General features: G+C 39.7%; 2 protein-coding genes across 10 annotated transcripts in view; one reads left to right on the top strand and one right to left on the bottom strand.

Annotated features, from left to right (window-relative positions):
- ACSBG1 (acyl-CoA synthetase bubblegum family member 1) overlaps positions 1 to 20097 on the top strand; it is a 41166-nt gene extending 21069 nt beyond the window's left edge. For 6 of the 9 annotated variants that reach the window (XM_053988522.1, XM_053988529.1, XM_053988521.1 and 3 more), the window contains 12 exons: positions 3464 to 3681; positions 4330 to 4418; positions 5206 to 5326; positions 7427 to 7507; positions 9951 to 10100; positions 12475 to 12651; positions 13163 to 13344; positions 13959 to 14192; positions 14752 to 14969; positions 16744 to 16883; positions 17878 to 18124; positions 18990 to 19169. In XM_053988522.1, coding sequence (XP_053844497.1) covers positions 3464 to 3681; positions 4330 to 4418; positions 5206 to 5326; positions 7427 to 7507; positions 9951 to 10100; positions 12475 to 12651; positions 13163 to 13344; positions 13959 to 14192; positions 14752 to 14969; positions 16744 to 16883; positions 17878 to 18124; positions 18990 to 19099 — 1967 coding nt within the window. In that variant the 3' untranslated portion in view covers positions 19100 to 19169. The other 3 variants (XM_053988527.1, XM_053988526.1, XM_053988525.1) reach the window with 3 other exon arrangements.
- The window catches only part of DNAJA4 (DnaJ heat shock protein family (Hsp40) member A4), a 73607-nt gene that overhangs the window by 26735 nt on the left and 26576 nt on the right, over positions 1 to 20296 (bottom strand). The gene's annotated exons all lie outside the window — the stretch shown is intronic.

Genomic DNA, 20296 nt, shown 5'->3' with positions numbered 1-20296 from the left:
GGTAGAAAATATCTGAATGACAAATGTACTTTTATAACACAGTATTCACATGTAAATGGTTCATAAGTTTAGGATTGTATTGTAAAAGATCAGTTGAAAACTACAAGTGTGTCTTTTAAGGGGTTCTTAACTACTCTTTTTTCCTCCTGTTAAGTTTCTTGTTGAAAATTTACACTTTAGTTCCCATCTTGGTGGGGAAACTGCCCATGTAAAATCCTAGGTATTTAGATCAGCTCTTCTTAGAACAGTTCCCAAGACAGGCTGCATTACAATGATCCTGTTATAACTTACGAATGCGACTACCCTGAGCCGTCCCTGCCTTCAGCAGGGAAGGCAGTGAAATATGGAAAATGAAGTCTGATCATGGAGTTTTTTGTCTTGGAGGAGAATGACATAGGGGAAAAAATGTCCTTCCAGAGCCTCAAACAGTGACAGTCCAGATTTTATTACCTGAATAAAATCTCTGCTCTTCTTGTTTTATCTGACAATATAGCCTTCTTTAAGCAGAAATCTTTTTGCAACATCTCTGACCCTCAGAATTCATATGAAGGACGTGAGCCAAGGTCACATAGTAGTGGATGGAAAAGCATTTTGAGTATGAAGTATAATGCAGGTAGCAGGAGTTAGTGGAAGAAAGAGGAAAGGAACAACTACTCTTTGGTTGCATTACAGAAGACTTTCAGTGGCATCATTTTGAGCTGGAGTGCTGGGTTTTTTCCTTGTAAAGCTACAGTTGTATAATGTACCAATACTGAGTGTATATTGAGGGGTTTTATTCTGATCTCCGCGTTGGTTTCAGAAGGTACTGAGTTCATTTCCAGCCTGGACATTGCAGTTTAACTTTCAGATGCTCCTGAGGTAGAACACCTGTTTTGCTTCTCCCAACATTTATAATTATTGCATTTAGTATTTAGCCAGGCATTCCTCCCCAGGCACTTTCTGCAAAGAATGAGCCCTCTGCTCAAAATCCCTCTGCAAACTGACAGAAGAATATATTGTTCATGTTCCATTGTTTTTACTAACTCTGGGCACAGACTAATTAGATTTTTAGAATTATTTGGCTTATTGAGATTTCAGAACTGTTTTAAGTTCTACCTGCAAATACATGCAAAAGCAGACACTGAATGGGCATTCAGGTCTTTGTTTGTGCTGTATCTTGAGTATTATTAAGGTGATGCACAGAGTCTCTGAAAGTGATTCTGTTCCTTGTCTTTGATATGAAGCAAAGATGCCTTTATAACAGCAGAAAAACCTGCATAAGGGAAACAAAAGGAAACCCAGTTTTCAAGTACATTTTTGGTTTCTATGTATAGATATTTTAGGGATTTGATTGATTTTCATTATTCTCTGGGAGCAGTGCTGTTATCTGCTGCACATTTGAAGTGAAAAGACACTATTAATGCAAGTTATGTTATTGTAGGAATTTTGCTAATATTTTCTGTTTCCTTCAAGAGAGGTACTCTTTATTCAGGAATGTTTTTAATATATTCACCAGAATGTTGCATTTTAGCTCTGTATGGTATGATGTTGTTTTGAACAGAGCAGTCACCTATCTGTGTCCAAGCACACCTGCAATCCCTGATACCTTTGCTTTGGAAGCCAACCAGAACATCTATATATATAATTTTTCATCTGGGCTTTGGTGTGTCACTGCGTAAAATAAACATTTGTATTAACGATAGCTTCTGTCTCTGACAGGTCTTACCTCTCATCCTTTTCACACCTGCACTGGGGTTAAGTGCAGAAACAGCTGCTTTGCCTTCTCAACTCGTAAAGTATTTATTGGGTGCTACTGCTTACACTTTGATAAAGTCTGTCTCCTACCTGAACTCCTTCACAGCTATTTGTTTCTAAACTGTCTGGATTTATCATGCCCTTTCTCCACTGACCTAAGCACAGCTATGTTTTGAAAATCATTATGTGCCATTTACACATGAAAAAAAGAAGGCATGGAGATAAAGCAGCTTTATTTGTACTTATTATTGTCATTAGCACCTTCTGTTTGTCAGGAGAACAATGCAAATCGGCCAGCCAGGAGCAGGAATGGAATGAAATGTTTGTGAGCTTACAGTAGTTTGCTGTGCCTCTGGCTCTTGATGCAGGCTGCAAGTGTGTTCTAAAGCACTGGTGTGGATCCAGCTATGGCTAATGTGTTCCTGTATTGCCACAAGTGCTCAGAGAGGCAGTTCCCAGACCTCTGAAGCAGCTAGAATAGCATTGGAGAGGGGTGTGATGCATGTAGTACTTTTGAACACTCCAAAACTGCTTTTTTTCAGCCGCTGAGGTAGCAGGAAACAGCACAGATACTAACTGAGCTTGCTTTACAGGTTTTGCTTTCCATAGGTGTAGTAAAATAGAATTATGCCTATTAACTTGTATTAGGAATTACAAAACGTACTGTTTTCTCTTACTCTGAATTCTGACGAACCCAGGCACTTTGGTCTGAATTTTTTTCACCAGCTCACTGTAGAATATATCAATTTTTATGCATATGCTAAAAATATTGGTTCGTTTATGAAAGTACATCTAAGGAAACAAAAAAATCTTAAAAAATGTTCTTGTACTGTTTTGTTCATAAGTATGGGAACTGTTTGATGGAGGAGTTGTGGGAGGGTTTGTGCTTTCCCTGTGAGAATTCACCTGAATTTTTCCACCTTATAACCCCTAGATCCTCTATGGAGCATATTCATACTCAGCCTCTTGTAGGGGCTGCAAGAGCCAAGGACAGTCTGAGGCAGACATTTCTTGTGAGTGCCAGGGACTGTCCCAGTCCTTGGCACCAGTGGTGAGAGCCAAGTGACATTTGTTGGTGCTCTGCATCTTTGTCCTGTCAAAGGAGGGGAGAAAAAATACAGGGAGAAAAAAGTGGATGGTATAAATACAGGGTGAGGAAGACAAGAACAGAAGATGAAAAATGGAACCATGGAACCAGGGCAAGGCAGGAGTGAGTGGAATGGACACATTAGAGCATGGGGCAGATGGCCAAGGGAAAAGCTGTGGGAAGTAGTGAGGAACAGGGACAGGATGAGGGAGAATAGCTGGAGGGACAGGAGGGAGGGAAGAGTTAGAACACGCAAAAGGAGCTTGGATACTGAACAGGGGTGGAGGTTTCATATCTTTTGGATCTCTTTAGTCTTCTGATTCACCAGCTATTCCAGAGCTGAGCACAGGCAAACAGATTCTTCTGGAACTGGGGGGGTGCCTGCAACACACAGATCATCCACATAATTCTGTATGGCACTTTAATTCAAGATGCAGAACAAAGTACAAGAAATAAGGATTTCTCTTTCTACATGGTATATTTGATAATAAGAAAATTGGAAAGCCCTTCTCTCCAAAGCTGGGAAGTGCCAGAGTTCTGCTTAGTCCTGTGGTCTTTATTCAATCCTCTTGTCTTCTGGTACACAGTGACATGGTATTTTTCAATTGCAGATTACCTTGATAATGGTGCTTTACCTTCCAGAGTCTCTGTGGACTTCTTTTGCTGATGGCAGAGTCAGGCTGAGAATAGATAACTCATGTCCACAGACTCCCATAACAGTTCATCAGATGTTCAAGGAGAGCCTGGAAAAATATGGATCCCTTAATGCTTTGGCCAGCAAAAAGAATGGAAAATGGGAGAAAATAACTTTTTCAGAATATTATTGCCTCTCTAGGAAAGCAGCCAAGAGCTTCTTGAAGGTAGGTACAGGAAACAAAACCAATGCCTGTAGTCCTTTTGTGTCCTTTAAAAACCCAAAAAACAAATTAATAAAAAAACCCCAACCCCCACAATATATAAGAGGGTTTTTTTGCATTACTTGAAGATCAATAGTCATATTCTTTATTGAAATGATAATGATGAAAATGACTTTTGGTCAGATGTAACACTGCTGTCAGGGAACCTTGACTGCAAGTGAGGAGCTGCTGTGTTGCACTGTGTCTCTGGGACATGGGTGCAGAGTTCAGAAGAGCTCAGTGGCCTTAAGATCCAAAAAGAAAAATAGGGGGAAACTACTATCATGAATTTGGTGAGACAAAGTCAATCTTTAAAACATTCTAAGTATAGGGTAATATTAGTACTCATTATGCTCTTGTTCATATTGAAGTATTCTGGGTCTTGGGCCTTTCTGGACAGCAGAGTTCAAGCAGACAGGAGAAGGCAGTGGAAAATTCACATCCTGTTAATTGCTGATAAACACCAGGTTTGCTATGGATACCAAAACATGCCTTCACATGCCTTGTCAGTACTGTAATAATAAATCAAAAGTTCTCATGGTTTATATTTGTGTTTGTGTTTCTCTCCAGTGGGCCTATATTATGTAATCTTATATATATATTATTTTTAAGCTTGGTCTTGAACGATTCCATAGTGTAGCAATCCTTGGATTTAATTCTCCAGAATGGTTCATCTCAGCTGTTGGAGCTATTTTTGCTGGGTAAGATCTCTTTGGTGGGGTTAATTTTTGAGGGAGATTTGGGAACTTCTATTTTGCTAGGTGTGGGAATGTATCAGGTCAGTATTTTGTGTCATATTTTGGAGGTCGTGTTGCTACTGATTGGCACTTTCAGCAACCTGCTAGTGTCTTATATCCCAAATAGTTCAGACACTCATAAATGCATCCTGTTTGCCATGGGCTTAAGCATGACAGTCACACAGAAGCTCTTGTACAGGATCTTATCAATGGAAGATGTGGGAAATAGATGAGAATCACAGTTTTATGTTAATGATAATAATACAATATTAATGATATCTGCAGTAAGATATATTCAAGCAGATGAAGTATCATATGGATATTAACTACCCTGATTTCTTCTGTCCTGATACCTGCTAATTTGGATTTTACTTCTTAAGCTGCTCTGTACCAGTAAAATCCAAATTGGTATCTGTGCACAGCTTAAACAAAAAGAGGACATAAGTGAGGATTTTTTTACCACTTCCTGAGCTACCTCCTGTGTAACCTTAAGTGAATTAAAACATTGAGTCCTAGCATCTTCTACTGAATTAGAGATTAGTTTTTGCAATGTGCATAAATCAGAGATTCATGTATATCTGAATATGTGAAACAAACATTAGAGCTGTCCTGCTGTTTGCTTCCACACCTTCATACCCCTTGAGGTTTCATCTGATCTTTGATTATTACTCTCTTTTGATACTACATGCATGTATATGTGTGTGTATGCATATAAATGTATGTTCTTACATATATAAATTTTTTGATGCAGAGGAATTGTCACAGGAATATATACAACTAATTCTCCAGAGGCCTGTCACTACATTGCCCATGACAGCAAGACTGATATCATGGTTGTGGAAAATCAGAAACAGCTGGACAAGATAATGCAGGTACAAGGTGGCTGAATGATTACTGAAAGCCACAATTTTTCATTTCTCAATGCTGCGTTGGTCCCAAATACCATGTACACTCTCTGTATCATGAAATCTTTCTTTGTGAAGTGTGTGTTGTTACTCAGAAATCTGGTATCTGGTGTCAGAGCTCATGGGTGGCTCTGACCCTCTGCAGTGTCTCTGGCTCCAGCAGAGAACTCACTGGATGGTTCACTGCAGGCTTACCTGAAAAAACCCACATTTTGATCCCATGTTTTTACTGTCACCACCTGATTCTGTATGGAAAAGCACAGTCCACTTGAATGGAAGAGATTATGCTGATGCAAGTTTGTAAAGGTCTGCCATTTAAATATTAAGGATGTCAGTGTTCAGAATTTTCTCTTTCCAAGGTATCATTTCCTGCTTATAATATCAGCCATTAAGGCTCTTGAGTTTACTGCACTTTGGTAGCATCATGGTTGTGGATATTCTCAGCTCAGTCAGAGAGAAAGAGAAAGGTTTTCTAACCAGGCAAGAGCCTGGGAAACAGTTGGGAAAGAATGTAAATAATTCTCTAATCTATCTTGTTATTCACATTGTTTATAGATATGCTCTGCCACTGTGCGTCATTCACTGCACACCAATGGTGTGACATGTTTTTACTCTAAGACCAATGAAATTAGGCTTCTCGATGTCCTCTATATCTAGAGCGGTATATTTGAAATAAATCAGAGCTCATTTTCTTTGCCTTCTGATCTGGAGTTCTCTGTTCCCGTCCTGCTCGACAGCGACACATGGTTAACATGAGACAGAGCTTAGTGAGACAGCAGGAGCCTTCTTAAGTGAACAGTCTCAATTTTGCCAGCACTCTTGGGCAGCTGGGCCTGCCTTTCAGCAACAGTGCCAGATGGAAAGACCAATCTGATGGCAAGGTGACTTGGGAGAGGAGCACAGGCAGCTCTTGGGAGGGTTTGTGTGTCTGTCAGATGTTGAGGGTGGCCTGTGGACTCATCAAACTTGCACAAAATGGCACAGTTTGCTGAAGCAGGAGGGCCCTCCATGATGGAACAAGAGAGAAAATATGCAGTGGTTTTTTTCAAATGTATTTAATATAACTTGTTCATTAATTACTTTATATTTCGTAGTTGTGTTTTATAGGCAATATGGAGGAAGAGAGATTTTTGTAAGTGTTCTATAAAAACACACAGTCAGATAAGCCTTCTTGCAGCGTCATATACCAGGCTATGCTATTGTGAACAGGAGAGAAGAATCCAAATGGAACAACTTGAGGAGTTTGGTTCACACACATTATGTAGAAAAAGAGAGCTCTGGCCAGCTCTGCTTTATCCAGCAGAGGGTTTTTTTTAAACTTTTTTTCTGGAACCCAAGACTGAAATAATATCGTATCAATTGCTATCCTTCTAATAATATGTACATACTGGCTACCATCAAGGCACTGCTTTTGTATTGGCAAAATTCAGTTCCAAATGTGATGAATTGAAAGGTGTCTGTGAGGCATGGGCTCTCACAGAATTCAGTGAAATCAATGCTTCCTGTAGGCCATGCAAAGCACACAAAGAGCTGCTGACAGCAGCAGCCACTGCTATCTGCCTGTAAGCCTGCAGCTTTATATTTTTATTTATCCTTAAAATGTGCAAACAGCTTCCTTTGATTTTTTCCTTAAGGAAGTTGAACTTTTTTTAGCACTTGAACTGTTATGGTTTTTGCTAAGGGACTTTATTGGTAATTGCAGGCCTGGGTCAGCTTCTAGCTTGACCTGCACTATTCCTTTATGTGCCTTTTTGTGCATTATGAGAAAGGATGCTGAGGAGCCATGTCTGGTGTATTTTTCATTTTTTAAACCTTTTGACTGAAACTGGATTTCCTGGAGCAGACTGTGTAGTCTGTGTAGACTATGTAGTTCCCTCCTCCTTCCCCCCGCCTCTAGTTGAGCTGGCTGGTGATGAGTTTAGGGGAGAAGTGAAATGAGTTTGGAAGTGAAAGGAAATGGGAGGTTTTTGTGCCTGTCAACCCATTACAGTTTTGGCAGCATTAGAGTGGATAAAAGCCCACACAAGACATGAATAATAAATAGCTTTGTTTTAAAAAATGCAACAGATCTGGAATCGATTGCCCCACCTGAAGGCTGTGGTGCTATATAAGGACTCCATTGCAGAGAGACATCCAAATTTGTACACGGTGAGTGAACACTAGAACAGAGGCATAACCAAATAATGCATGGGGTTATATGCATGTATTACCAGTTAATATGTGGGCTATTATTTATTTGATCAATTTCTACTCTGATTATCTACCATTTAGAAGGCATTGCTGTGTTCCAGCAAACACGTTCAAAAGCTTTTTCCGCTTTTTCCGTTCAATTTACCTTTGATACTTCATATTTAAGAAAAGAGCTACCTTGCTTTACTGTCTGTCTCGTGTCTTCCTAATTTTTAACTTGACTGGGTTATCAAAACACCTGTAGGTTTTAGGTGGGAATGTGTACTCTCAAATGGTTAAAAAAAAAGTTGCTCCCTGGTGCCTGTGAGTTCAGTAATTTTTTTAAAAACCCAGTATTCTAACTGCACTACAGATCAGATTTTAGGCTGAAAAACCTCAGCTGTTGAAAAAATATATTGAAGAGAAATATAATGTATTCAGTATATAAAAATATAATGAACAGTGAACAGCATAGAAATATTTTAAAATACTTGCAATTTTGATAAGAAAAAAGTCTTCTGTGCCTTTTTTTTAATGTCTTGCATATAACTTAATAATAAACTGTTATTGTTCCAATACTACACATACTGGTATAGAGCATGCCTTGCATCTTGTACAATAAAAATGTTTCTACAAAGATGATCCTACTGTTTAAAAAAAGATTAGGTGCTAGCATTTAATTCTTGAACAACTTGCACTTACTGAAATCTAAATGTGTGAGAATTGCTGTATTTTTAAACACTGGTTCAGTGTTCAGGCATCACGTTGGACATTTTCTCAGAGGAGCAGGGTAGCTGTGAGTGTCTGACAGATGCCATCGTTTATGTCATCTAAAGGAAAAATTAGAGATCGGATCCCCAGAGGCAGAAGTGATTGTTGCTGAGGTGTGGTGCAGAGCAAACCACCAGCCCACGCGGTGCTTGATGAAAGGGATTTGTGCCATGTGATGAGCGGTGGCAGGGGCAGAGCTGGCTGAGCAGTGCGTGTTTCCAGAAGGCAAATGCAGAGTCAGGAGTGTGGTGTGGCTGTTTCTGTACCTTCCACACATGCTGGAATGGCAGCACCATCTGTTGCAGGTGCTGTTCAGTAAACAAAGCCTGTGCAACAGATTCTCAGTGATCAGTGCATTCCACTGTGAGAATACAGTATGGTCAGGAAAGCAGGAACAGCTGCTTAGTGACGTACAAACAATTACATCCTTCACACCACCAGGCTTTCCAGGAGCTTGTGAAATTGATGCAGCCACATTCTGTGGGGAAGCAATAGAATGTGACAAATCCCTGACTTGCTACAGAGCTGTGCAGCGCCTCTCTTTTCAGAGATGTGGTTTGTTGGAAGAAAGTATAGAACTGATGAATAATCCTTGGGACAGCCTTGACACCCAAGAAAAGGAGGTTAAGGTGCCACAGATGCTGACTATTGTGATCTTAGTAGCACAGTGGCAATGCCAGATGTTTGAAAGAAGAAATGAACTACCCTCAAGTAGAGGCTCTCCTTTTTTACCTGTTTTTCTTATCATCCCTATTGCTGCTTTGTGGTCTTAGATGTAGCTCCAAGAAATTGCTGGAAAATGAAGGTGCTGCACCTTGCATTTAAATATTAGACTACTGTGGCACAGTATGAATCACATGATTGCCATGGGAAACTGACCATTTGGTTATCAATTTTCTTTAAAAATTCTGTGATACTCCAGTTTCCAATTAGCATCGCAAGCAATGTTACACTTACCAGCACATCAGGGGTGTGCAACAGAAGTATTGGGGAGCAACCCATGTAACACAGAGGAGCAGGTTCAGGATTCTTCTAGGCCAATTTGTGTGGCACAAAAGCCCAGTGTTGTGAAAGTTTTATCTCATTCTAGAATGAGCCAAATTTGAATGGAAGTTGTGACCAGCATCATCATATGCTATTTCCTATAAAAGAGCACATCATTTGGGCAAACATTCACACATCTAGATAATGATGCTTTTGCAAAGAAGCTTTTGTTCAATTGCTTTATAATTATATTTATATACTGTACAATGAATTATAGATGAGCTGTCACAAGTGTACTCTTAAAAATGATGCATCCAGATTCCTTTAAATAATACTCAAAATCATTCTTACAGTGTGAGAATGTAACAGAGTTTTAGCCTCCATAGTATCCACGCTGGAGAAGGAACAGTATTACTCTTCCTTCTTAGACATTGAAAAGACTCATGACAGCAGAATTTTAGATAGTCTGTTTGCAATTCACACATTAAGCTCTAAGATAGAATCACTGTATTTCTTCCATAGCCAAGGTCTGGGGAAACTTGCCTTGGACAAGTGTTCAGAACAAGGCACTGAAATGTTCTACCATTTTTGGGACAGGAGAGATGCAGTACCGTGTAAATTTGTAGGAAGCCATTTGGTATCCTGTATTTTCTGTTCCATGTTCTAGATGGAAGAGTTTCTGGAGCTGGGAGATGACGTCTCTGACAGTACTTTGGATGACATTATTAACTCCCAAAAGCCAAATCAGTGCTGTGTTCTGATCTACACCTCCGGAACAACTGGGAAGCCAAAAGGAGCCATGCTGAGTCATGACAACGTAGGCACTTTAGGTTCCTCCTGTAGCAGAGAAACAGCAAAGTGTGGGGATATTTATTGCTGTGGTTTGAAGTGGCTGGTAGATCCTAGAGCCCTGAAATGCTTTTGCTTTTACAGCGTGGATAGTGTACTGCAAAGCAAAGTGCAGTCAGCTGTTTCTGGTAAAGTACAAACAAGGTAAAGAATGAAACTCCATTCAAGCAGCCCTTCACAAAGTTGAACAGTTCTTTATGAAAACGAAATTTTTATTCACTGTATTTCTTGTAAGATTTAATGCATGAATTCATAAATATAATTCACAGATTGCCATAAAATTTCTCAAGTGATGTCATAGGTCATTGTGAAATGAACAAATCATATACATCAGCCAGCTACTACCAAAACAGCCTGATGGACTGCTTTTGCAGATTTTATTAAAATTGGGGGTGGATGTGTGGATTTTTTACTTTGGTGCCTTTTGTTCCTGGACTTGTGTGCAGGTTTCTGTGTGTGTCACTGGAGGATAATACAGCTCTAGTGCTCAGTGCTGGTGCTGACAGTAACCCTACCTGTGTTGTTGCAAACAGAAAATTTCCAGTTATAGACAAAAGCAAAGTTGTTTGCTAAAAGGACTTTCCACAGAGGTTTGCTTGGAAAGATACGTGGCTGAGCAGGAGTGGAAGGTGGTAGGGAGCCTTTCTGACTACATAGAGAATCTGTGTAAAGGGATGGTCTAAGTTGAGGCATCACCACTTAAAGCAGAAATTACTGCGGACATGGACAATGTGAAAACAGCAACTCGCCAAAATGTAAGGAATTAGTGCACTAGTACTTGGAAGCAGAACATAATGAACTTGGGAGACAAAAAGACTGATTTGGTGTTACAAATCTATGCTCTTTTATATCAAAGGAGTCTGGTGTCATTTCCATGCCAGCTGCCAAACTATTCTTGGCTGCTGATCACAAACAGGCTATTTTTATGTTGACAAACAGTGGAAAGCATGCCATGCCTGCAGCTCTGCTGCTGCCTTCTTTAGTCAAAGATGTTTGCCACTGTTCATGAGCAAAACCAGTGCTGAATCAGTCCCACATGACCCTCACAGATCTGCTGTGAGTATGCCTGTGTGCTATGAAGCTTGAAGCAAAAGCAATGAATGCAGGCACATCTTAAAGACATCCTGTTCTTCCTTCTGTGTGAGTCTCCCATAGCTGCTTGCCCAGTGCTGCCACCTAAACTTGGATGGCCTGGCCTGGTAGCATGCTGCTCCTTAAAACACTCTCTTGAGAATCTCTATTTCCTTAGGCCAAGCCTACACTTGTACTTTCTAATTTATTACATAGGAATGTGCTCTGATGACAGGAATACATGTGGTTTATGCCTTTACTCTGTTAGCTTGAATACTCTTATTTCTGTATCCTGCACTACCCACTTTAGATTACAGACTCTGAGAAAGAGCTGTTTCTTTTTGTTGCTTGGGGTTTTCTGGTTTGCTTGGGGTTTTTTTTGGGGGGGTGTTGTTTGTTCTGGTTTTTATTTTTGTGCATATATATCTTCTCCATTGTCTCTCACACCATCACATGACATATATTTATGTGTCTTCCATATGCTATGTTCTGATGATGAAGATATGCATATTTAGCATCCTTGAACTGCATCTTCTGAGATAAAGTGGGAAATAGGAAGAAGGAGGGGGAAACCTCATCCAGGTTCACTAAGAAGTCAAGCAACACAACTTCAAAACTATTCATGTATGTGCTACCTCTCATGAGAGGCGGGGTGTGTATGTGTCACTTGGGAACCACTGCAGTGAATATCCCAGAGGCTTCCAGAGGAATAGAGTGCAGCTGCTATCTTCCTCCTGAGTGCTTAGCCAGGGGATGATCAGTACCAGGCAATGAACTTGTGGCTGATACTAATTGTCCTTTGAGCTCACTGATCACTGAGTATTTATTGTTCCTTTTCTAACTTGCAGGTACAGCACTGGTGGAAGGCACCAGTTTAATAGAAAGCCTGCAGAGCTGGAGAGTTGGAAAGGAAGGGACAGATCAATTTGTTTCTCGTCCATCCAGCCCATGGCTGCCTGGCTGAGTGTGTCACTAGGGCATGGGGAGCTGCTAGTGTTCACAGCCCAGTCAGGCTGCACAGATGCTGTATTTACTTATGTTATCTGCTCTTCTGTATTGCTGCAGAGGTAATCTGGCTTTTGGCAGTGTCCCCAGGGAACTGACAGGCTGGTGTGTGGTCAGTATTGCAATGTCTTTCTGTGAGCACAGATTTTCCACAGTTTCATTAGCATAGCAAGAGGATAACAAGTTTGTGTTAAGAGGAAGAAAGGAGAAAAGCCCTAACCAAAATCCAAACCGTACCTAACGTGTTGTATTATTTATTTAAACAGATAACTTGGACATCAGCCCATTGCAGCAGAGCAGGAGGTATGCAACCTGCAGAGGTCCAGCAGGAATCTATAGTCAGTTATCTCCCACTCAGCCACATAGCTGCACAGATCTATGACCTGTGGACTGGAATCAAATGGGGAGAGCAAGTTTACTTTGCTGAGCCAGATGCTCTGAAGGTACCTTGTCTTGCATTGCATCTAATTAAGATTGCACTTCTTTCTCTTAGAAAACATCCCAAGGAGAGAATATGATATTTAAAAAGTTGTAGAGGGAGAGAATATGATATTTAAAAAGTTGTAGGATGAAGATTGAGAGTCCATTATTGTAAGAATTATGGAAAAATAAAGCTCATTGTGTTTGTGATCCAATGCTCTAGATTCTAATTAAAATATATAATTCATATCCATAAGGTTCTTTTAAGGCAAAATAAGTGTAAGCAGTTTTTGGAGAAAAGGGAGGCTGGAGGAACTAACCATGTGTGTTTTTCCTCCTTGTGTACATACCTCCCCCAGTGTGTCAGACCTGACACATATTAGTGCATATGGGTGACTGAAGTGGGCTCAGCAGCCCTTCTGTATGTTCTGCATATTTAGTGATGGTCTACAGAATGAAACATTCAGGCTTTACTTCACCAAAACTCTTTATCTCTGCTGTGTGCCTTTTGTTGAAATTTTTTCATTATAACAGGGCAGCTTGATCAACACACTAAAAGAAGTGCAGCCAACATCTCACATGGGAGTTCCCCGAGTATGGGAGAAAATCATGGAGAAGTTAAAGGATGCTTCTGCTCAGTCAGGATTTATGAAAAAGAAAATGCTTTCCTGGGCTATGTCACTTAGCTTAGAGAAGAACCTGAATGGCTCAAACAGGTGTGTAGTACAATGAGTGAGATTTCCAGCAACCTGAGAGTAGCAATTTGCTTATAATAAACCATGAAGCCTCGTGAGACTCTTTGTGTAAGTGGGTAAAATCTGGCTTGGCAGCACAGCAAATATAGTGCAGGGGGGAGGGTGAAGTTATAAATTATTGTTGATATTAATTATTTTACAATGAAGTGGGGGAAATTTCTTATGCAGAATGGTATTCCAAAATATAATTCCATGATATTCCTTTGCTCCTCTTATCATTCAGTTTCTCAGATAGATCTTACAAATTTCAGCTTTCAATGGTGTATGTTCTCAGAGACACATTTAACTGATAAAAAACCAAGAGCTGTGTTGTATGCAATATGTTTTTATCGATTCTTTATGTATTTGTTGAATTCAGATACCTCAGGAGTTGGAGGTAGGAAGGCTCCAAATGTAGGAGAAACAAAAGACACTGAATAAATGAAAGAAGGATGAATGTGTCACCTTTCTTATGTTCTAACTTCTGTCAACGCCCAAAACCAAATGACAAATACATGTCCAAACAAAATCAGGCACAGATTTTGTTTTGAAAATTTCCTGTGTTGCTCTGACTTCCTTATGTGTTTTGTACTCAGCAGTGATCTAAAGCAGCTCTGGACAAGATTAGCAGACTACTTAGTGCTTGCAAAAATCCGTAGTGCACTGGGGCTTTCTTCCTGTCAGAAGCACTTTTCTGGTGCTGCTCCTCTCAATACAGAAACACTGTATTTCTTCTTGGGTCTGAACATCACCCTGTATGAGGCCTATGGGATGAGTGAGACCACAGGCCCACATTGCCTGTCTGGGCCTTACATTTACAGGCAGCACAGGTAATTTTGCTTTTATTACTATTTTTTTAATATGATCTGTTTCATTTTATCTATGAAAAGAGTATTTACTAAGGTCAGCAAAGATACTGCAACTTATTTTATTTTCCCTGAGTGCATTTTCACTCTGTTGTGACTTTGAGGGTCAGAATAATTTCCAGATCAGAATTTGAACAGGTTGACTCCACAGCACACTGTGCCAGGAGCACTGAGACTGAGTTGCAGCATTATAGCCAAACACAGTGACTACATCTGACATATACTCTAGCCCTTGCCCAAGAGAGGGCAAGGCCTCAAAACCAATAATGGTTTTATGCCTGAAGATACAGGGGGAAGAGCAGCAAGCACAGGCCAAGACAGACTGCCAGAAAGTGCTCAGACACCCTGACAAATCTGCCTTAGTGAAGGAGTAGTCCATGGCTGTTGGACAGTTACAACATGGTGATAATTGCAGTTACGGATACTTTGACAGTTTCAGGGATTTGGCACGTTGGCCAGCTTATCACTATTATGTTTGATGTTTCTGTGATCCTTGTGGGGTTTTTCTTCTCTTCTCTGGTAGCTGTGGTAAACCAGCATCTGGATGCAGAGTGAAACTGGCGGACAAAGATACAGAAGGCAATGGAGAAATCTGTTTCTGGGGAAGGACTGTTTTCATGGGTTATTTAAATATGGAAGACAGAACAAAAGAAGTCTTTGATGAGGAGGGGTGGCTGCATTCTGGAGATTTAGGAAAGCTAGACAAGGATGGCTTTCTCTATGTCACTGGAAGAATTAAAGGTAATAGGTAACATCTTGCTCTCTGTTTATGGTGAATGTTCAGCACTATTCAGTCATCTCTCAGTTGTAGTCCATCTAATGAAGTGTCTTTCCTCTAATACCGGCAGCATTGCCCTAGCAGGAAGGTAAAACAAACTTTCCTATGAGGAAATCACAGTGTGCTCTGTGTTCAGGGAAGGTTTCCCTCTAGTCTGTAGTAGGTGGAGATGATTCAGTTCCTACAACCAGGCTTTTCATCTCCCACACCTTTACTCAGTATTAATTACAATTAACAATATAAACTACTAGCACAGGTTTAATGTGTCTTGTTTGATTTGAATGATGTCATGAAGCTGTCGAGTCTCCCTTTGAATCTTGCCAGTGTCTTAAGTGCACATGAGAATGTTTAGGTAGGAAGGAGAGGCAGCCTCTGCTACACAGAAATCGTTGCTGTAGGTCAGAGGTCGGTTCCTCTGGTGTCTTAGGTTAAGTGTTTGCAGAGACCAGAGCTGAAGCTTGAGAGCCAAAGGAAAAGCTACAGCTGAAGCAGTGCACTTAAGTATTACTACAGGACACTGGCTGAAGGCTCACGAGACAGAGACTAGCCAATGGCTGACTTGGAGGCTTTCTTCATGATATGTATTCAGACAGTGGGATTGGTCACAGGCAAGATGTAACTGAGGAAGATTTAAGAATTGAGTAAATATCATCTTAGAACTCAAGATCAATCACTAGGGAGATAACACAGATGAGTGAATTTGTCACAGGTGGCATCATGTCCTGCTAGGAATCAGGTCTGAAGTTGGTGCTATTAATAACCTGCACCAAATGCAGCTGTCTTGATTTTAACTTCTTTTCTTGTCTGATTCATTTTCCTTTAGCACAGCAGTAACAACCCCTTGTCTCAATTCATAACATTTGTGTTTCTCTTATATCTGTCTGGATTGCTGAACTAATAGCAGTTACTCTAAATTACAGGATAGGTAGACAACAATCTGGGATGAAATGACCATATGTCCAGTTTCATTGAAGTTTTAAATCCAAGTCCAAATAAGGACAATGAAAAACTAAGGGCCAGAGAGATTGGTAGAGGATCTGAGACAAAGACAGGACTATAACAAAAGGAGGGTGGAATGAAAGGAAAAGTTAGACCTAGAAAAGTGTGTCTCTGTTACTTGTTGAAGCATGTTCTGAACTGCTGCAAAGACAATTATTTGAGCACAATTGGAAGTCACCAATATAACAAAAGCAAAGAATTGGAATTTACTTAGAGAATACTCAAGTTTGTAATAATTTCATTGAATATAGGTATTACACTTCAGAACAAATGTTGCTTTTATCAAGACTTCCTCCAGTAGGAACTTATTTTTTTCTGACCCCTCTTGGTGGATTTAAGAATTGTTTTTAATCATGGTAACAATGAACTTGCTTTTTTGGTGAGATATCAACAATAGAATAGTAGGAGAATCCTATACTAATTTGGAAGAGATGATCTCTCAAAGAAAAATTCCAGTTATGTAACAGTCCCTTGAGAATAAGCTGTTACTGGGTTATGTAAAAAATATCTGGAGCGAATATACTGAGGGAGATGTGAGAACCTGAGCACATGTTTGAAAAATAGTAGCATTTTTGTTTTGAAGATAATTAATAGGATTTGTGGTATTTGGAAAATATTATCTTGGGAAAAAATCTCGTATTTTTTATGGCAGAATAAGAAGAGCAGGTTGAGCCAGACATCAACCTGATCTCTAGAATTTATTTGAATTCAACTAATAGCCTTTCTTTTTTTGCCTAGATTTGATTATTACAGCTGGAGGGGAAAATGTGCCTCCAATTCCAATCGAAGATGCTGTTAAAAAAGAACTCCCAATTGTTAGTAATGCTATGGTGATTGGAGATAAGAAGAAGTTTTTGTCAATGTTCCTGACCCTAAAGGTAAACCAGTTTTAATATTGCCTTCAGTGAAGTTATATACCTGCACCTAACAAAAGAATAATAATTTTGAACCATTTGTAACAAGACCTAAAATTAGATAGGAAGATGTTAGCAGGGGGAAAAAACACGTAGCAACTACAGACAAATCCTGCTGAGTCTAATCTGAGGGTTACCTGATCTGCTAAACATCCACATATTTACTGCTGTACAAATGTACATGTACAAATAAGAGCTATTTTTTATTTAAATGCACATTTTTATATAAGAAATGCTGGAAGATTGAGAAGTTTTTGTAACAGAACACAACAATGGCTGCTATGTTTATAGATGAGCAAAACCAACAAATGTTTCTGTTATGGGCAAACCCAGAAACCTTCCAACAGAAACTTTTCTCTACAATTTGTTATTTTTATAACACAAGAATGATGACAGTGGAACAAAATAATTAAGAGCCTTGCTGTGGTATAAGCATCAATTGAGAAATCACTGTTCTCCTAAAACATCTGCAGTTCAGTTCTGTGAACATACCCAGTGAATGCCACTTAGGTGAAGTTGTTTACCTCTATGGCTGATACTCCCTATCTTCAGGTACAATAGAAATACTAATTTAAGAAGTCTAGGAACACTTCTATCTCGAGCTGTTTACATTACACCGTAACAATTCCATTGAATGATGAGCTAAATGTTTCCCTGTAACAATGGAGTCATTTGGAAAATATGAAATTCAAGGTCAGAGATGGACTCTATAGCCTTACTCATTCACACGTTTTAATTCTGTTCATGACATCTGCATATAAGCCGACAATATTTGCATTTGGTAGCCAAGTGGAAAGAAAAGCCCTTTATGATCTGTAGGTGTTTCTGCTTTTTAAGGCTTACAGATGTTTGTGTGTTTATCCTGAGCCTTCTTCCCAGGGGAGAGGGCCTGGTCAGAGAACCTGTTAATGCCTTGTAAGAGTGAATGTTTAATGATTCAATTCATTTGACATTTTAGAGTGTGCTGGACCCAGATACATCTGATCCTACTGACATTCTCACAGAGCAAGCCAGAGACTTCTGCCAGAGGAGTGGTAGTAAAGCCACCAAAGTGTCCGAGATTGTAGCTACAAGAGACCAGGCGACCTACAGAGCCATCCAGGAGGGAATCGACAGAGTCAACAGCACTGCTACCAACAGGGTTCACTGCATTCAGAAATGGATTGTCCTGCCAAGAGATTTTTCCATTTCTGGGGGAGAACTAGGTAAGACTTACTGATTTATCTTGAGGTACACAAAGTTAAGAGGCTGCTGATCAAAGAATATTCAGTACAGGAGGAAAAAATGGTTATGCAGTGTGTGGTAAGGAATACAAAAATTGGAGTTATTTCTGTGCACACATTTATGACTCTGTGTTCATTTGCATGTAGAGCTCTTAAATTTCGGATTGCTTTGGGTAATTAAACAATTTTGGTTAATTCCATGTGCATTAAAGTGTTAATAACTTCAGTAATAATACTGAAAGTGATGCCTGGAATGGCTACCTAGAAGAGAGGCTAGACAGAGTTAAAAGATAAAGGGCAGGTTTTTATTGAAAGGCCTTCACAAGGTGCACCCTGGGCAGTGCAGGAGTCTCACCCAAGATGGACGACGGTCACATGTTGCTCAGGCAGATGCAAGTTTGGTCTGTTTGCATTTCGGAGGCTGATGTCCAGGTACAGCTTCACCTGGTGGGGTCTCGTTCCCCTCGTTTGCCCCCCGTCCCCCACTTCACTGCAGTTTACATTTTTCGGGGCCTGTGAAAATAAGGTGACCTTGGGTTTCAGGCCTAGAGAGAAACTGTTTTTTCTGAGTAAGTGGGAGAACAGTAGCTGACAGGCTATGGAGTTTGAGAGTTATACACTAAAGCAGTCCTGATCTAGAAAATATAAAAGCTAAAACTTAAGGAATCAAAAGTTTCTCTTTAAAAGAAAACAAAAAAAAAAGCAGCAAGATAGTGAAAGCTTGATAATGGAGCTCCCCAAAGCACATTACCAGGCTCTTTGAATGAACTGGGAATTGTTTAAAAGCTTTCAAAAACATATTTTTAGGAAAAAAAATAATAGCCAATTACCACCTTCTTTTCTGCAGCTCCCTCATGCTTATGTGGATGCAACCTCACATATCACACTTGCTTCTCACTTTCAGCATTTATCTGTGCTGAGAGGGGCCCATGTTCTTCCCAACAGGCTCTTCAATAAAACAGTCAGGCACCAAAGCTCAAACTGAGTAGGAATTTTTGTTCCTATTTCTGGAATTGATTCTCCCTCTTTTAAGGTCCCACAATGAAGCTGAAGCGGCTCGCTGTGCTCGAGAAATACCGAAATGAAGTAGACTCCTTCTATAAAGAATAAAAAGTGTTTCCTCCAAGCGTTAAGAAAGATCTGTGAACAAAAGGAAGTATTTTCTCATCAAAAGCATTAACAAAGATTTATGCTTCAAGTTTGTAGTCTATTGAACCAAACCACTAGAAAGCTGCTGTCAATTTAGTTGTTCCTGATACTCACCTGATCATTTGTCCTCCTTTTACAGAAGCATCTACAGTATGTCCATTCTTGAATACTGCTTTTACTTTATTACCTTAATGACTAAAACATCTTTCTGTGTTGTATAAAGCAGATATAATTCCTCTAGATTAAAACATAACAAGTTTTTTATACAGTCTTCTATTTTTCTTTTGTTTTCTTTTGTTCTACAGGATGTTTCCTGTAGCTCATGATTTATTTTAGCAGTACTGCTCAATGAAACTGCCATACCACTCCAGTGATAATTGTTAAAAAAAAAAAAATTAAAAATCAAAAGGGGTGGGATTTTTTTCCCTCCCCAACGAACACTTTCTTGTTCACTAACCTGGGGACACTCCTGTTTCTGTAAGGCCTAGAATTCAGACTTCTGTGAACACAGCAGTTCGCTTCTTAAGTCCATGCTGGAATAAGCATTACTATTTCTCATAAAAACAAATAATCAGAAGCAGGGGAATAGCTCCCTAAGACTGAAAGGCACAAAGGAATAACTACAGGAGCTCTCACATTAAAATGCTATTACAGAAACTTCTTTAAAATTGTTTACAGTGCTTTTCTTTGAGTGTTTGTCAGTGTGTATCTGCATGTTTCAGTATTCATATTGCACTAATTCTGACAAATGTGGGCTGTGTTTCTTCTTACCCATATGCAAAATAAATCATATTATGAGAAGGAAATGCTTGGCACAACGTTGTGTAAAGGGTGTGCTGTAAGTGATCTCTGGCAGACAGCTCTGGTAGCTCACCCAGGCAAGGCAGGCCACAGCACGTTATTGAGACAAAGAAATGATGCAGAACAGGGTAAGGTTTCTATAAAAGTTCCATTACCAATCTCACACATCTTACAGAGCTAAGATTTGTTGCAAGTACCAATAAT

The sequence above is a fragment of the Vidua macroura genome, chromosome 12 (genome assembly GCF_024509145.1).
Source record: "Vidua macroura isolate BioBank_ID:100142 chromosome 12, ASM2450914v1, whole genome shotgun sequence".
Classification (NCBI taxonomy): domain Eukaryota; kingdom Metazoa; phylum Chordata; class Aves; order Passeriformes; family Viduidae; genus Vidua; species Vidua macroura.
This window is presented reverse-complemented; position numbering and strand designations above follow the sequence as displayed.